This window comes from Rhinolophus sinicus, chromosome 4, assembly GCF_057876585.1.
Source record: "Rhinolophus sinicus isolate RSI-liver-muscle chromosome 4, RSI-T2T, whole genome shotgun sequence".
NCBI lineage: Eukaryota > Metazoa > Chordata > Mammalia > Chiroptera > Rhinolophidae > Rhinolophus > Rhinolophus sinicus.
In genome coordinates, this window is record NC_142504.1 from 62,185,718 (window position 1) to 62,204,919 (window position 19,202).

At 40.7% G+C, this 19,202-nt stretch overlaps 1 protein-coding gene across 2 annotated transcripts in view; it reads left to right on the forward strand.

Moving 5' to 3' along the window:
* The window catches only part of KLF15 (KLF transcription factor 15), a 64,652-nt gene extending 45,813 nt beyond the window's left edge, over positions 1 to 18,839 (forward strand). For both annotated transcript variants that reach the window (XR_012498811.2, XM_019719394.3), the window contains one exon: positions 17,828 to 18,839. Coding sequence is in view for 1 of the 2 variants with exons in the window: in XM_019719394.3 (XP_019574953.2) it covers positions 17,828 to 17,855 (28 nt within the window). In the remaining variant the exon portion in view is untranslated. The remainder of the gene's footprint in view (positions 1 to 17,827) is intronic.
* The last annotated feature ends 363 nt before the right edge of the window (positions 18,840 to 19,202 follow it).

Here is a 19,202-nt window from a genome sequence, read left to right on the forward strand (position 1 = left end):
AACTTGGAAGCAATCAAGATGTCCTTCAGTAAATGAATGGTTAAACAAACTGGTAAATCCAGGCAATGGAATAGTAGTTTGCGCTAAAAAGAAATGAACTATTAAGTCATGAAAAGACATAGAAGAAAGTTAAATGCATATTACTAAGTGAAAGAAACCTGAAAAGGCTACAAACTGTATGATTTCAACTATATGGCATTCTGGAAAAAGCAGAACTATGGAGACAATGAACAGACCAGTGGTTACCAGGGGTTGGGAGGAGGAGGGATGAATAGGTAGAGCACAGAGGACTTTTTAGGGCAGTGAAACTAGTCTGTACAATAATACAATGGTGGATAAATGTCCTTATACATTTTTCAAAACCCAAAGAATGTACCACACAAAGAGTGAACCCTAATGTAAACTATGGCCTTTGGATGATGCTGACGTGTTGGTATAGGTTCATCAATTGTAACAAATGCAGCACTTTGGTGGGGGATGTTGATAACAGGAGAGGTTGTATGTGTGTGGGGGCAGGACATTTAGTGGAAATGGCTGTACTTTCTGCTCAATTTTGCTGTGAAGCTAAAGTTGCTCTAAAAATAAAGTTTATTAATTAAAAGACCATAAAACAACAACAACAAAAAATAAGTTAAGTCATGCCTTAAAAGGGAGTTACATTCAAAAAACCACTTCAGAAGGTGAAGTCCCAATTAGCCAAAATTGCTTTTGAAAGAGTTCTTTAATTATCCATAAAGCAGAGTGCACCATGTGTACTGGCCACATTAGACACTGAAATCCGGTCTCTCTGTATGCCCATCATAGACACAATTCCCTTCACACTGAGTCAGATCCCATTTGCATTTTTTTCTTTTTTTTCTTTTTTTAATTTATTGGGGTGACAATTGTTAGTAAAATTACATAGATTTCAGGTGTACAATTCTGTACCCATTTGCATTTAAATGCAACTAATCTTGTATGATAAACATGTCTTTCAACACTAGGATCACCATAAATGAGGGTGGAAATCATGCTGTAAGAACTGGTGTCAAGAGTGGGAAGAACACATCCAAGACACGTGAAAAGGAATAAAGGCAGGGGTTATCCCATACAATCTAAATTAGTATGTATTTTCTCTCTCAGAATCTCCCCAGCCCAGAGAATCTCCTATACATTTGGGTGACAGCAGGAAGAGAAATCCAAAGGGAGGAACTAGAGACGTAGAAGAAAGAGACTAAGTGATGGAACAATATTTCCAAGAAGGCAGAATTAGGAATACTGAGAGGATTTCTTCTCAAATAGGAGGGACCTGTCTTTCAGACAGTGGAGGAGGAGGATGGGTGCAGATGAAGACTGTGCACAAGTGGTAGTGGTAGGAAAGGGAGCTGAGTGTGTCCTTCCCTTGCTGTGACTGTCCCTCCCACCTCCATCCCACCCTCTACCCCCAAAATAAAGCCTCAGCTCTTAGGCTTTGCATGATGGGGATACTTCCAATGATGCTCTCACCACTCTACAACACACAATCTGGGCTTGGCCAGCTAGTCTGCTCCTCTCTTTTCAAGCCCATGTGTACAGGGCCTTTCCCACATTTGTGATTTTGTTCTGTTTCACCTATTTGGAATGCTCTTCACAAATGCTTTAGCCTGGCTTTCCCCCAAAACCTGGCCCCAAGACGAGGGTTTGAGTACAAGTCATTTATTTGGGAGCTGGTACCAGAAAACAATGGTAGGGGAGTGGGAAAAGATAGGGTGGCCTAACACGTGGGCAACCAGGGCTCCATCCAGCAGGGGGATCTTGGGAAGAGGGCATGGACATGCGTTGGTCTCATTCACAGAGGGCTGAAGACACTAGCTCTCCTCACTTGGTGAGGGTCACTTAGTAGGCATTCATCCTGTGGCACTTATTTTTTTTAAATAAAAATTTATTGGGGGTGACAATGGTCAACAAAAGTACACACATTTGAAGGAGTTATATGTTGGATTTACAATTATAAAATCAGATTGTGTATTTCATTATTAAATTCATATGCTCATAAAGCAAATGTGTCAAAATATTCCATCTAATACAAATATAAAGAGAAATAACATAGGCTATGTGTCAAAAGAAAAAAAATACATAGGTTTCAAGTGTACAATTCTATAATACATCATCTACATGTTGCATTATGTGTTCATCACCCAGACTCAGTTCTCCTTTCATCACCATATATTTTACCCCGTTTACCCTCTTGTACCATCCCCCTACCCCCTTACGCTCTGTAAACCACTAAACTGTTGTCTGTGTCTATGAGTTTTTGTTTCTTTACTTGTTTGTTTTGTTACTTTGTTGCTTTTAGTTTTATATCCCACATATGAGTGAAGTCATATGGTTCTCTACCTTTTCTGTCTCACTTATTTCACTTAGCATAATAATCTCAAGATCCATCCATGTTGTTGCAAATGGCAGTATTTCATCTCTTCTTATGGCCGAGTAGTATTCCTTTGTGTATATATACCACATCTTCTTTATCTAATCATCTTTCGAAGGACAGCAAATTTTGTGCACTGTAAATAATGCTGTCATGAACATCATAGTGCATATACCTTTACGGATAAATGTTTTCAGATTTTTGGGGTAGATCCCCAGGAGAGGGATTGCTGGGTCACATGGTAATTCTATTCGTAATTTTTTGAGGAACCTCCACACTGCCTTCCATAGGCACTGCACCAGTTTGCATTCCCACCAACAATGTATGAGGGTTCCTTTTTCTCCACAGCTTCTCCAACACGTTATTTGTCTTGTTGACGATAGCCATTCTAACTGGTGTGAGGTGATATCTCTTAGCGGTTTTGATTTTCTTTCCCTGATAACTAGTAAAGTTGAGCATTTTTTCATATATCTGTTGGTCATTTGTATGGCTTCTTGGGAGAAGTGTCTGTTCATGTCCTCTGCCCATTTTTTAATTGGATTTTTTGTCTTTTTGTTGTTGAGTTGTATGAGTTCCTTACATATTTTGCATATTAGCCCCTTATCAGAGGCGTTGTCCCATTCGGCTGGTTGCCTCTTTGTTTTGTCGATGGTTTCTTTTGCTGATCAGAAGCTTTTTAGTTTGCTATACTTCCATTCATTTATTTTAGCTTTTACTTCCCTTGCCTTTGGAATCAAATTCATAAAATCCTCTTTGAACTCAAGATCCATAAGTTTAGTACCTATGCTTTCTTCTGTGCAGTTTATTGTTTCAGGTCTTATGCTTAGGTGTTTGATCCATTTTGAGTTAATTTTGGTACATGGTGACAGATAGCAGTCCAGTTTCATTCTTTTGTACGTGGCTATCCAATTCTCACAGCACCATTTATTGAAGAGGCTGTCTTTTCTCCATTGCATGTTTTTTGCTTCTTTGTCAAAAATTATCTGTCCATATTTATGTGGATTTATTTCTGGGTTTTCAATTCTATTCCATTGATCTGTATGTCTGTTTTCCTGCAAATACCATGCTGTTTTGATTATTGTCACTCTGAAGATTATTGTACAAGCTGAAGTCGGGGGTGTGACACCTCCAGCCTTACTCATTTCTCTTAGGATTTCTTTGGCTATTTGAAGTATTTTTTGATTCCATACAAATCTGATGATATTTTTGTTCTATTTCTTTTAAAAAATGCCATGGGGATTGCATTAAGTCTGTATATTGCTTAGGTAATATGGCCATTTTAACAATGTTGATTCTTCCAATCCATGAACACAGAATGACACAGAATGTTTTTCCATTCCTTTGTGTCTTCCTCAATTTCTTTTTAAAATGTCTTACAGTTTTCAGTGTATAGGCCTTTTGCATCCTTTGTTTAGTCCTAGGTATTTTATTCTTTTTGCTGCAATTGCAAAAAGAATTGTGTTTTTTTTTTAAATTTCTTTTTCTGAAATTTCATTGTTAGTATATAGGAATGCAATGGATTTTGTACATTGATTTTGCAGCCAGCAAATTTACTGTATTTGTTTATTGTATCTAATAACTTTTTGGTGGAGTCTTCAGGGTTTTCTGTATAAAGAATCACGTCATCTGCAAAAAAAAGTGACAATTTAACTTGGTCATTTCCCTCTTATTACTGCTTTCACTGCATCCCAATAATTTTGATAAGATGTATTTTACTCTCATTTGTTTCTGTGTATCTTTTGAGCTCTCCCTTTGTTTCTTCTTTGACCCAGCCGTTCTTTAATAGCATGTTGTTTAATCTCCACATATTTGTGGTTTTTCCTGCTTTCTTTTTGCAGTTGATATCCTATTTCAAAGCCTTGTGATCAGAGAATATACTTGGCATGATTTCAGTCTTCTTAAACTTGCTGAGGCTAGTTTTATGTCCCAATATGTGGTCTATCCTTGAGAATATTCCATGCACAGTAGAAAAGAATGTATAGTTTGATGTTCTAGGATGAAGTGCTCTATAAATATCAACTATATCCATTTAGTCTAATGTGTCATTTAGGACTGACATTTCCTTACTTATTTTTCTGTTTGGATGATCTACCCATAGCTGTCAATGATGATTTAGGTCCCCTAGTATAATTGTGTTTTGGTCAATTTCTCCCTTTAGTTCTGTTAGTAGTCGCTTTGTATATTTTGGTGCTCCCTGATTGGAAGCATACATATTGATGTGTGTTATGTCTTCTTGATGTATTGTCCCCTTATCTTTATAAAATGTCCATCTTTGTGTCATGTTATCTTTTTTATCCTGAAGTCTGTTTCATCTGATTTAAGTATGGCTGCAGCTGATTTTCTCTGGATACCATTTGCTTGGAGTATCAATTTCCACCCTTTCACTTTGAGTCTATATTTGTCCTTATAGCTGAGATGCATCACTTTGAGGCAACACATGTTTGGGTTTTGTTTTTTGATCCAATCTGCTACTCTGTGCCTTTTTATTGGTGAGTTCAGTCCATTTATATTTAGGGTTATTATCGATATCTGAGGATTTCCTATTATTCTATTTTTTGTTTTCTGGTGGCTCAGTATCTCCATTGTTTCTTTGTCATTTTTTTGCTGTCTGTTATTTTAGTGTGGTGTTAGTCTATGATTTTTACCCCTGTTTCTTCTTTTTGTATGTTCTATATCTCCGTTCTCCGGATTTTTTTTTTTGAGTGGTTCCCATTAAGTTTATGTAAAAGAAAATTTCGCACATACTGTAGTCCTTTCTTTTCAGCATGCTTCTTATCTCCACTCCTCTTTGCAGATTCAGGCCTTTATTTTCTCCTCTTTTATGGTTTTGTTGTCACAAGTTATTCCCACTTATGCTGTGAGTTGATTTCTGAGTTGCATAGCAAGTTATCTTTTTCTTCTTTTTTTCCTTTTTTTTCAAGTTTTTTTTCTTCTTTACCCTTTATGTTATGTTTAAGTGTATAGTGCCCTATTTTGCATAGGGGTTGGCATTTCCTGCATCTGTCTGTCTGTTCATAATACTGCTCATTGTTTTGTATTCTTTTGATTTTTTGTTTCAGGTTGAATAGTCTCCTTCAGTATTTCCTGTAATGCAGGTCATGTGCTAGAAAATTCCCTCAGCTTCTGTATGTCTGGAAAGGTCTTTATTCCTCCTTCATATCTAAAGGATATCTTTGCTGGATAGATTATTCTTGGCTCATAATTTCTCTCTTCAATAGTTTGAATATTTGATTCCACTCTCTCCTGGCTTGTAGAGTTTCTGCTGAAAACTCTGATGATAATCTAATGGACTTTCCTTTGTAGGTTACCGTCTTCTTTTCCCTGATGCCTTGAGGATTCTTTCTTTGTTGTTAATTTTTTATAGTTTCAATACAATGTGCCTTAGAGAAGGAGGTTGTCATTGAGGTAATTAGGTGTTCTATTTGCTTCTTGGATTCGAGGGTCCAGTTCTTTCCACAAGTTTGGGAAGTTCTCATCGACTATTTGTTTGAATATACTCTCTATTCCCTTCTCCCTTTCTTCCCCTTCACGTATGCCCATTATTCCTATATTGCTCTTTCTGATGGAGTCAGAAAGTTCTTGTAGAGTTCTTTCATTTCTTTTAACTCTTAAGTCTCTTTCTTCCATCTGTGTCATTTCCAGATTTCTGTCTTCGATGTCACTGATTCTTTCCTCCATCTGGTCACCTCTACTACCTAAGCTGACTGTTTCATTCTTCATTTCTTTTCTTGAGTTCTTAATCTCCAGAAATTCTATTTGGTCCTTTTTAAAAATTTCAATCTCTTTGGCAAGATCTTCATGTTGTTCTTTGATTGTGTTTCTGAGTTCATTAAACTGCCTATCTGTTTTCTTGCATCTCGTTGAGTTTTTTCAGAGCTGCAATCTTGAATTCACTCTCATTTAAGGCACATATATCCATGTCTTCAAGTTCATTTTCTGGAAAGTTTTTATTTTTTTTTCTGAGCTGCCTTGTTACCTTGGTTATTCATGGCAATTAATGAATTATTATTTATCTTCTTGGGCATCTACAGGAGTAGGTTCTGCAGCAGGTTGATATGAGGTGGTCTTTCTTTTGCTTTCCAATAAGTGTTGCTGGAATGGTTTATTATCTCTCCTGCTGCAGCCTTTTATTTTCTCTCATGCTGTAGAATTTTATTTTCTTTTGCTCTCTTCTGGCTTTTCACATGACAGGGGGTTTCCTGAAAGGTGGGCTTCTCCTCTGTAAACAGATACCTGGGTCTCAGAGCACCACCTCCATGGGAGGATGTGGAGAGCAATGGAATTCTGAGCTTCTGAAATCCCAATGCTGCTCCTGCAGTCTGGTACAGAGCCTCTGTGTTTCAGTGTCTCTGGTTGCCCTAGCAGGGATCCATCTAGAAAGGTGGGGGTGGGGTGAGCTGTGAGAGGTGGCTGGTACATTTGTGACTTTGAGCAATGGTGACTACCAGCCTGCAACTGTCTTGCCCCTACAGTTCCTTCCCTTTTACTGGAATTAGTTGCACTGTGAGTCTGTGGCTGCGGGACCATCACTCCAGTTCTCCGGGCTGTAGATATTCTGTTCTTTAATCTGATACTGCTACGGATTCTTCTGGAGCTTGCTGGGGGAGTGGTGGTGGGGTGAGCTCTGGGAGGGTGGGGGATGGGGTGAAGGCAGCCAGGCTCCATGTTTTTGTTTTCTGTTTTCTGCGTGGCAGTGAAGGCTTAAACCACAGTTCTCACCCTTCTGTATTTGGTCTTTCCCCGAGGTCTCTGCCGCGAGCACTGGGTTCAGCTCTATTACATTCTGATCCCTCAGGCAGGACTGTGGGCCACAGTGGGTGCACCCGCAGCCTGAATTCTTCCCTCTCCCTGCAGTAGGCTCTGGACTGCAGTGAGCTCTGGAGTGCGTCATAAGGCCTGCATCTCTGCACTTACCCCTTCCCACCTCCCCTGCTCATCAGATTTGTCCACCTTCAGGTGATTCGATGCGTGGATCTCTCAGATGTGCTTGTGTGATGTGCAGGGACTCCTTTGTTGAATTGTAGCTGTTCAATTTCTTGTAACTTCCAGGGAAGATTTAAGGAAGCACTCCTCATGCCATTATTTCTGTGATGTCGCTCCCATCCTGTGGCACTTCTGCCTGCCCTGCCTGCCAGACCACGTGTGCTGCTGTGGCCTCTGAATGCCCACAGGCAGGGAGACACAGGGAGCCACTGGCAGGAAGGGGTTGTCTGAAGATGGCCTCTGGGTCATGCACAATAGTGCCTGCTTCACCATCCAAGGGTTAACTTGAAGAAAGGAGTAAAATGAGGATTCTTGTTAAATTCTTGTTGAATATCTATGATGTCTACATGCTTTATTAACTCCCTTAGTCTTCACAACAGTTTTATGAGGTAGGGATGACTATGATTATCCCATTTTATAGATGAGGAAATTGAGGCATAGGGAGGTTAAATGACTTGCCCAGTGTCACCATTTCAGTCATTTATTATTGCATAACAAACGACTCTAAAACTTGGTAGCTTGAAACCTTTAATTACCTCTTTGACTGTGCATTGACAGGGCTGGGTGGGTGGACATCCTGCTGTCTCTCTTTGACTTATTGACATCGTGGGCTGCATCCCAAGGGTGAAAATGGCAGCTGCTGGGCCCTCTTCAGGCTTTGGTTGGAATTGGTGCTGTACCATTTCCATCCTTCTATTGGTGAAAACCAGTGGGCAGCCCAGAGTCAAAGTGTAACTACTGGAGGGTGGGGCTCATTGAGGGTCATTTTGGGAAATAAATCACTACAGTCATACAGCTAGTGAGAGATAGCCTCAAGATTCTAACCATGGATCCTGGCTCTGGAGCCCATGCTCAGGGCATTTTGCTTATGGCTTCACTGCCCACAGAGTCACCATGAAAATACTGTAGACTGTGGAGGGCAACCTGTGTGATGTGTGGGAAGGGTGTGATTGTTTTCACACATGCCTCCAGGGAAAACTCCTGGAATGGGTCAGATGATGGCCCCCCCAAAAGATATGTCCATGACCTAACCCCCAGAACCTGGGAATGTAACTTTACCTGGAAGATGTAATTAACAAGGGTCTTGAGATGAGATCAGCCTGGATTATTCAGGTGGGCCCTAAATCCAATGACAGGTGACCTTTCAAAACAGAAGAGGAGGAGACACAGAGAAGAGAAGATGGCTACACATTGGGGTGATATGGCCCTGAAGAACACCTGAAGCCTGGAAGAAGCAGGAAGGACCCTCCCACCTCAATCTCAAACTTCTGCTTCAAGAACTGTGAGAGGATACGTTTCTGTTGTTGTAAGCCACCCAGTTTTGGGTACAGCCCTAGGAAGTGGCTACGCCCCCATACCCCATCCAGGTCAAAGTGAATTGATTTGCTTAACTTGTGAATGTCTTAGGCCTCCCAAGTCTTTCCAGTGCCTTCTGTGGAGGCTCCTCTAGTCCTGCTGCGGTGAAACTCAGCCTCTTCTTGACCCCAGGCATTCCTGACTTCATATCTGTAAGTAGGGTGCTGAGGCAAGGGAATGGTATGGGCAGCCTCCTGCCTTCACCCCACTTTGCTCCCCTTCTCCCACTTTTTATATTCTGCTGGAGTCTGACTTTTCCTATAAAGGGCCAGACAGCGAATATATTAAAGCTTTATGGGCTTCATCTACATATGGTCTCTGCTACAATTCTTCTCCTCCTTCTCTTCTTTCCTCCACCCCTCCTCCTCCTTTCACATCCTTTAAAAATATGAAATCATTCTTAGCCTGCACACAAATAGGTGCTGGCTGGCTTTGGTCCTTGAGTCCCTAATCTAGAATTTAAAAAACATTTTCCTCTCTTATGTAGTGTTCCTTCCCACTTACTAGAGATCTGGAATCAGTTGATGGCCTATCTTCAGGGCTGTCCCATGTTGCCACTCCTTTTTTCCAGATAAGAGTGTTTCCCTTTCTGAGATGATGACATCTTCTCCACCTCATAAAATCATGGCTTTTTATTCAGAATTGACACAGCCCAGGGAGGTATGGGCAAAAGAATGTCAAAGGATATCTCACAGAACCCCCTTTCGTGAAATGATTTGGGGTCAGACAGGCCCTGTCTTTCAGGGGGTATGGGAGGCATGGTGGGTGGGGTATGAGGACATGGTGGGTGTGGGCTACAGGGAGGCCATGAAGGGGTCAAGAAGGGGGTACCCAACTCATCTCCAGGCCCCTTCCTAGAGCTTTGCCCCTGGCTCTGGCCCAGATGAAAATCAGTATTTGTTGCTGAGCTGGGCCGTGATACAACCAGCTATGAAATAAATGGATCTGGGCCCCTGAGGGTGACTTTAGGAAATGTAAACCTCAGCTCTCAGGTGGCTAGGAGTAGGCAATTGGAGCTCAGAGTTGGAAGGAGGCAGGAAGTCTCTGTTGAATGGAAAGAATGCATGTGGTAGCTCTGAGCCTAAGGACACCACAATGCCACAGTGAATGTCACTCTGGATGATATTCTATTCTCCCCATGTGGTCAGTGAAGCTTTGTCAAGTACCTGGGGCTGGACTTAGCTGTGCTGGGGAGTTCAGAAGAAAACACTTGTGGGATATTTGTAATGATGGTGGCAGCTCTTTCCACCCTTTGTGCATGGACCTTAATGATGTGGCTGCCATGCCTCCAATCAAAGGGGGTCTTTTTCCCCATCCTTTGAATCAGGCTGTGGTGGGACTGATGTATGATTTCTGAGCCTGGGCCTTAAGAAGCCTTGCAGCTTGTTTCCACCCTCTTGGGAGACCAAGACCTCCTTGAGAGGAAGCCTGGGTAGGCCTCCCTAAGGATGAGAGTCCCTAAGGGTTAGTGTCACACATGGGAGTGATGCTGCCTGACACCAGGGGTCAGCAAGCATATCTATAAAGGGTAAGATGGCAAGTATTTTAGGCTTTGAGGGCCATATGCAGTTTCTGTCCAACTGCGTGAAAGCAGCCATGAACAATATGTAAAGAAATGTGCCTGCTGAGAGCCTTAATTGAGATCACAAATACAGAAACAGAGGGTTGCTAGAGGGGCGGGGGGGTGGGGATAAGGGGAAGGTGAGAGGTTTTGGGAACGTACAGAGGGATAGTGGATGGGGGGAGGGGGGTTCACACAGTGTGAGGGATATAAATGATAAACGTCTAAGTTTTGCTTTGTCTTGTGCACCTGAAACTAATTAATTAAAAATAAATAAATAAATAAATAAATAAAAATAAATAAAATAAAATAAAATTAAAAAAAAGAAAGAGAGGGACCCTGCCAATGAAATCAATCTATGAAAGTGCTAGACTCAGGTTCTTAGACTAGCAGCTCCTGTGAGCTCTGACAGGCACAGGCATCTATAACATGCGTGTCTGACAGTAGATGCTACAACAAGAAATAGGGTGGGAGGGATTGCAGAACTGGGGACTGCCTGTGGGGTCCAAACTAGCCAGTGACTGGAGAGCCACCATCCGTTCCTCAGGAAGGGCTGGAATATAGCATACGTATAAATCGCGGATCCAACGGGGTAGGGCGTAGGGTGGGGGGTGGTTGACCCAACTATTTACTGCTGATAGGGAACTGGTTGGACCAGCTGAGGCCCCACATTAAGCAAGCTAATAAGAAAGGGAAATGGGGCTTTGCCATTTTCCTGGCTTACTCAAGACTCCTTAGTAAACAGGAAGGGGGCTCAACAAACACTGAGCTGAGCAGGTTCAGGCTGGGGTGCGGGGGTTCTATACTCATCTCCACATTCCTACCTTGTCCACTGTCCTTGGACCTGGCTGACCTTCACAGAGGTTAGTGAAAGTCAGGAGAAGTAAAGTTCTGAGCCCTGGGAGAGAAAAGCATCAGCATATAGAAGGTTCTCTCCCCTTGAAGGAAGCTTGGGAGTATGGTTCCAGAGGAGGGGTGGGAATACATGCTGTGGCCTGGAGCATGACCGAAGGCAAGAGAAGGCTGTGCTGTTCCAGCTCAGGCCTAGGGTTCTTTCCCCTGTTCTGAGTTGGGTTGATGGGAATGGATAGAGAGCTCAGGAAGGGATAGCCGTGACTTTACAAGGTGGGAGATATGCGTGGGAACCGTGGGCTGGCAGAGCTCCGGAGCCCAGATGAAGTGCCTTCCATGACTTTCCCAGGGTCTAACTTACATCTGCTTATACATGGTGGAGCTTATACATCCCTCCAGGGGGAAGACCCTTGGCTTGGGAAGAGGACGAGGAGGAGAGAGCATACCAAAGGCCCTTTGGCTTGGGCTCAAACTTCTGAAATCTGCTGTGGGTGAGATTCTGGAGCAGCTACAATGGCTGGAAGTGGCAGACATGCATAGCAGGGACCTTGAAGATGTGGACCAGGTGAGCTGTTGTGAGGCTCATGACACAGTGTGGCACAGAGCCAGGGGAAGACCATCATCCTCTGCCTTAACCCAGGACTCAGCGCTGCCCTGGCACCATGAGGGTGGCCATTAGAGAATGTGGACACACCTAGCAGAAACTGGCCTCCTATTGTGGGTGGAGGTGGCAGTAGACAGGGGGAGCCTGAGCAAGTGCAGGAGAGCAGGGTGAAAACTGCATGAGGCCTTGCCCACAGAAGGAGAGTGACTGTGTGGGAGGCTCCTGGCATGGGCTAATTGTGCCCCCATCCCATTCATGTGTTGAAGTCCTAATCCCAGTACCTCAGGTATGATTGTATTTGGAGATAGGGCCTTTAGAGAGGCAATTAAGTTAAAATGAAGTCACTAGGGTGGGCCCTAACCCAATAGGACTGGTGTCCTTATAAGAAGAGATTAGGACACAGATAGGTACAGAGGGAGGACATGTGAGGACACAGAGAAAAGAGGGCTGTCTGCAAACCAAGGAGAGAAGCAACCAACAATGATGGTACCTTCCAACCTCCAGAACTATGAGAAATAAATGTCTGTTATTTAACCCAGTCTGTGGTATTTGTTATAGAGCCTACACTGACTGATACAATCCTTGTGAGAACTCCTTGAGCTTGGTAGGTCACTAGGGAGGAGCTGTGGTAGCACCTCCCAAGCTCTCAGACGCCAGGGTTACTCTCGTTCAGTAGCCGGTGTGAAACAACCCCTAAGTTTGTAGTTAAGGGCAGAGCCTGCAGGCCTGGGGCAGGAGGCTTCTCTGGAACATGAGTCCCAGAACTCACATGTGTATATTTTATACTCTGGTTGTAATCCAATATTACATTATTTTGTCGCTCAAATTTTTCCAGTTTTTGCCATTGGGAGCTCCTTCAGTTGGCTCCTGGGTCCCTGTAGTATGCCCTCATCATTGTGGCTTTGTTTTTGAGCACTTCCTTACTTTCTGGCACCATAAGAGGTCCCATGGTCATTCCCATACATTCCCTGCCCCAACTCTGGAATAAGCCATTTTCCCAGGGAGCCCTGTTCCTTCTGTTGGAGAAACCAAGGTAGGGTGTTGGCTGTGCTAGGAGAGTGCCGTTGCTTCTGGACCCTTCCAACTAGCAGAACAAAGAAATATATATGTGTCTATTAACCTGGGCATATAGATATATCTATAAGTATTTCTACAGATGTGGCCATCTGTATATTAAGCTAAACATGACCTCATCCTGATGTCTCCAACTCTAATCCACTAGACATGGATCATTCTAGCCTTCTCCCCTGGCTTGTCTGTAAACTCTTATGTCAACAGTTAGAAACCTGGCTCTCACTGCCTGCTATCTATTTACTTAGTTAACTGTATAGTTCCAGGTACATGTACAGGGGCGTTAGACTTGTTCACCCATAGCAAACAATGTCACCAACTGACGACTGTGCTAATGTGCTCTCTTGCCATTATTCTGAGTCTCCACTTATTTCCAAAGTTATTTAGGCCAGAACCATTTCCCTCATTCCCTTCATTGAGGTTCTTATATATTTTTATTATAGATTATTTAATTATTCCATTAATTTCTGATAGCACTCTTTCCTCCCAAGTTTATTCCTTTTTAAAAAAATTTCAATTACAGTTGACATTCAATATTATTTTATATTCGTTTCAGGTGTATAGCATAATGGTTAGACATTTATCTAACTTATTAAGTGATTCCCACCATAAGTCTAGTACCCACTTGGCCCCATACATAGTTATTACAATATTATTGACTATATTCTCTGTGCTATACTTTACATCCCTGCAGTCACTACTAATTTTGTAACTACTAATTTGTACTTCTTAATCCCTTTGCCTTTTTCACCCAACCCCCAACACCCATCCCATCTGGCAACTATCAGTTTATTTTCTGTATCTATAAGTCTGTTTCTGTTTTGTTTATTTTCTTCTTTAGAGTCCACATGTAAATGAAATCATATGGTATTTGTCTTTCTCTGTCAGACTTATTTCACTTAGCATAATACCCTCTAGGTCCATCCATGTTGTTTGCAGATGGCAAGATTTCATTCTTCCTATGGCTGAGTAACATTCCATTGTATATGTGTGCCACCTCTTCTTTATCTAATCGGCTATTGATAGGCACTTAACTGCTTCCATATCCTGACTATTGTAAATAAATGCTGCAATGAATATAGGAGTGTATATATCTTTTAGAATTGGTGTTTTGGACTTCTTTGGACAAGTACCCATGGTAGACTTCTTGGGTCATAAGGTAGTTCTAGTTCTGTTTTTAATTTTTTGAGGAACCGCCAAACTGTTTTCCATAGTGGCTGCACTAATTTGCAATCTCACCAACAGTGTATGAGGGTTCCTTCTTCTCCACATCCTCGCCAACAATTGTTGTTTATTGGTTTATTGATGATAGCCATTCTGACAGGTGTGAGGTGATATCTCATTGTGTTTTTAATTTGCATTTTTCTGATGATTAGTGATGTTGAGCATCTTTTCATTTGTTTATTGGCTATCTGTTATGTCCTCTTTGGAGAAATGTCTATTCAGGTCTTCTGCCCATTTTTTTTTTTTTTTTTTTTTTTTAATTAAATTTATTGGGGTGACAATTGTTAGTAAAATTACATAGATTTCAGGTGTACAATTCTGTATTACATCATCTATAAATCCCATTGTGTGTTCATCACCCAGAGTCAGTTCTCCTTCCATCACCATATATTCGATCCCCCTTACCCTCACCTCCCACCCCCCACCCCCCGCCCCCCTTACCCTCTGGCAACCACTAAACTATTGTCTGTGTCTATGAGTTTCTGTTTCTCATTTGTTTGTCTTGTTCTTTTGTTGTTTTTGGTTTATATACCACATATCAGTGAAATCGCATGGTTCTCTGCTTTTTCTGTCTGACTTGTTTCGCTCAGCATTACTCTCTCAAGATCCATCCATGTTGTCACAAATGTTCCTATATCATCTTTTCTTACTGCCGAATAGTATTCCATTGTGTATATATACCACAACTTCTTTATCCATTCATCTATCAAAGGACATTTTGGTTGTTTCCATGTCTTGGCCACCATAAATAAAACAGCAATGAACATTGGAGCACACGTGTCTTTATGGATAAATGTTTTCAGATTTTTTGGGTAGATACCCATGACAGAGATTGCTGGGTCATATGGTAATTCTATTCGTAATTTTTTGAGGAACCTCCACACTGCCTTCCATAGCGGCTACACCAGTCTGCGTTCTCACCAAGGGTTCCTTTTTCTCCACAGCCTCTCCAATACTTGTTACTGTTTGTTTTATTGATGATAGCCATTCTGACTGGGGTGAGGTGATATCTCATTGTGGTTTTTATTTGCATTTCTCTGATGATGAGTGATGTTGAGCATTTTTTCCTATGTCTATTTGCCATTTATTTGTCCTTTTTGGAGAAATGTCTCTTCAGGTCCTCTGCCCATTTTTCAATTGGGTTGTTTGTTTTTTTGTTGTTGAGTTTCATGAGTTCCTTGTATATTTTGGATATCAGCCCCTTATTGGAGGCACTATTTGCAAAAATCTTCTCCCATTCAGTTGGTTGCCTCTTTATTTTGTTGATGGTTTCTTTTGCTGTGCAGAAACTTTTAAGTTTGATATAGTCCCATTCGTTTATTTTAGCTTTTACTTCCCTTGCCTTTGGAGTCAAATTCATAAAATGCTCTTTGAACCCAAGGTCCATAAGTTTAGTACCTATGTTTTCTTCTATGCTGTTTATTGTGTCAGGTCTTCTGCTTAAGTCTTTGATCCATTCTGAGTTAATTTTGGTACATGGTGACAGATAGCAGCCCAGTTTCATTCTTTTGCACATGGTTTTCCAATTCTCCCACCACCATTTATTGAAGAGGCTGTCTTTTCTCCATTGCATGTTTTTTGCTTCTTTGTCAAAAATTATCTGTCCATATTTATGTGGTTTTATTTCTGGGTTCTCAATTCTATTCCCTTGGTCTATGTGCCTATTTTTCTGCCAATACCATGCTGTTTTGATTAGTGTTTCCCTGGAGTACAGACTGAAGTTGGGGAGTGTGATACCCAGCATTGTTCTTTTTTCTTAGAATTGCTTTGGCTATTTGGGGTCTTTTGTGGTTTCAAACAAATCTGATGATTTTTTTGTTCTGCTTCTTTAAAAAATGCCATTGGAGTTTTTAATGGGGATTACATTAAATCTGTATATTGCTTTGCGTAATACGGCCATTTTAACCATGTTGATTCTTCCAATCCATGAGCATGGAATGTCTTTCCATTTCTTTTTGTCTTCTGCAATTTCTTTTAAAAATGTCTTATAGTTTCAGCATACAGGTTTTTCACATCCTTGGTTAAGTTTATTCCTAGGTATTTTATTCTTTTTGCTGCAATTGCAAAAGGAATTTTTTAAAATTTCTTTTTCTGAGATTTCATTGGTAGTATATAGAAATGCAATGGACTTTTGTATGTTGATTTTGTAACCGGCAACTTTACTGTATCGTTGATTGCTTCTAAGAGCTTTTTGGTGGAGTCTTTAGGGTTTTCTATATATAGCATCATGTCATCTGCAAAGAGTGACAATTTGACTTCTTCATTGCCAATTTGGATGTGTTTTATCTCTTTCTCTTGCTTGATTGCTCTGGCGAGGACTTCCAACCCTATTAACATAGAATTTTGTAGGGAACACAAACATTCAGTTTATAACACTCTCAGAGCTTCAGAACACTGGGCTTCACGTAGGTTGTGTGTGTCTATGTGTGTGTGCACAAGTATACATGTGTTTTTTAACATATGCATGTGTATGTTTGCAAATGTGCATGTGTATTTGTGTGTGCATGTGTATATGTATATGTATGTGTGTTTGTGTGTACCTGCACTGTGTGCTTGGTGTTTATGTACATATGCGTGTGTATTTGTGTGCACATGAATACATGTGTATATGTATGCCTGTGTGTGTGTGTTTGTGTGTAAAAGAAAATGACTATTTAATGCCAAAATGAGAGGCCAGGTTGCTGTGAGATTTTAGATACAGGGGAGCTTTCTGAGGACTTTGGACTTCAGCAGGGTATGGAGTGAGGTTCAACCAGTCAACATCCGGGTTACACATTTATTTTCGTGGAGTAAATATTTTGGGGGTTGGGAAAAGCTGCCACAATGTGGCTTTTCTCAGTGTGACTCCTAAGCAACATTCATCAGGATTTCTATTCATAGGCTTTCAAGGGGAGTAAGGATTACAGAACTGTTGTTAGTCTTTTGAAAGAAAGTGCAGCAGTGAGAGGTTGGAAAACACCTCTGAGTCTCTTTGATGCCCAAAATAATCAGCCTCCCAAGGCTTTTGACTCACAAAGTACAAAACATGAGAAGAAAATTTCTTCTGAAACTGAATGAATACCTGATACCTCGTGTGCATGAGAGTTTAATGAAAAAATAGAGTTAGGGCTATATCTTACACAGCAGTTAGCATCTAAATCAGTAAATGGAGAAATAAAAAAAGTATATATAGTCAAAGTTATCCACAAAAATCTCTTCAGCCACTCATAAAGTACAAATAGCTTTATTTCTCCATGCAGATCTCATCAATAACTCCTTTGCACACTCAAGTTTGAGAATCACAAAGATAGTCTAAGAGACACATTTCCCCCCACTTTTTTTTCTTTTCTTCCTAACCTCCCAGGAAGAAAGTGTCTACATTCAGCTATGTGGGTTTTCAAATCGTTGTCTTTTTAGATGACTGTAATCCCTGTCTTGTGGGGCAGAGAGTGTTGAGTTGCCCAATCCAATAACCATACCCAAACACTTTCTCACTTGCTTGCTTCCCATGAAAGAGACTAGTAAAGCAGACGGTCACTTTCCCAGCCTTCCTTGCAGTAAGTGTGGCCGTGTAGTGTGGTCCTGAGTCATGAAGTGTGAAAGGGGCTCTGAGAAGGCCTTTTCTTTCTTGATAAAATAGACAGATGCCATATAAGAATAGTGGGAACAGTTCTCTTCTTTTTTTAATTAAAGTTTACTGGGGTGACAATGGTTAGTAAAGTTACATAGGTTTCAGGTGTACAATTCTGTAATACATCATCCATATTTCCCATCATTTGCTCTTTTCTTCCTTTTTTTGTCTTGAATACAGATGTGATGCCTGGATCTGTGACAGCTAACTTGCAACCCTGAGGAGCCAAGTATGAAAACGAAAAGTCAACATGCTAAGGAGGGCAAAGCATAATTATGAAAAGAGTTGGGTTCTTGATAGTATTTCTGCATCATGGACCAACTCTGAAATTCATCTGTCCTTATAATTCTTGTGGGTTTTTTTGTATTTGTTAGAAGGTTCAGATGTGAATAACAAAGAACCCAAATTAAGCATGTTGAACAAAAATAAAATTTTAGTTTTATTAAAATTTAAAAATACATAAAATAAATGCACTCTCCCTCCCCCCCAAAAAAATTCCAGAAAATAATAAGTGTTGGTGAGGATGTGGAAGAATTGGAACTCTTGTGCATTGCCAGTGGGAATGTAAAATAGTGAAGCTCCTATGGAAAACAGTGTGATGAATTCTCAAAAAATTAAAATAGAATTACCATATGATCCAGCAATTCTAGTTCATGGTATATACCCAAAAGAAGTGAAACAGAGACTAGCACAGATATTTGTATATCCATGTTCATAACAGCTTTATTCACAATAGCCAAAAGGTGGAAGCAACCAAGTGTCCATCAATGGATGAACAGATAAACAAAATGTGGTATATACATTTAATGAATATTATTCAGTCTTAAAAAGAAGAAAATTTTGACACAAGCTACAGCATGAATAAACCTTGAAAACATATCCTAAGTGAAATAAGCCAGTCACAAAAGGACAAGTATTATATGATTCCAGTTATATAAAGGTCCTATAGCAGTCAAATCCATAAAGACAGAAAGTAGAATGGTGTTTGCCTCAGGTTAGGGGAATGGAGAGTTGTTTAATGGCTACAAAGTTTCAGTTTGGGAAGATAAAAAAAGTTCTGGAGATGGACATTGATGATGGTTGCACAACGTTATGAATGTATTTAATGCCACAGAATTGTTCAACTAAAAATAGTTAAAATGGTTAAAAAAATGTTGATACATTTATTAAAATAAAAATACGCGTCTGGAAACATAGCTGCACAGATTTCTGGGATCAGGTTCAACATGTGACTTTCTTATTGTCTAAGATGGGTGTTTCAGCTCCAGCAATCACACTTGGTTCCAGCCAGTAAGACAGAGAAAAAGAGAAGAGATGAGCAGGTCTTCTCCCTGCAGCAAAACTTCCTGGAAGTTGCAAACACTATTTCTATTTACAGTAAATTTGACAGAACTTAGTCACATGACCACACCTAGTACCTGGTGGACTGAGAAATATAATATGTCCAACTTACATTTATGAGTTCTATATTGAGAAGGGAAAAGAGAAAGGAGATATTGGTGAATGACTAACAGAGTCTACCTCATGGGTAAACAGTAAATGATTTAGGCATAAT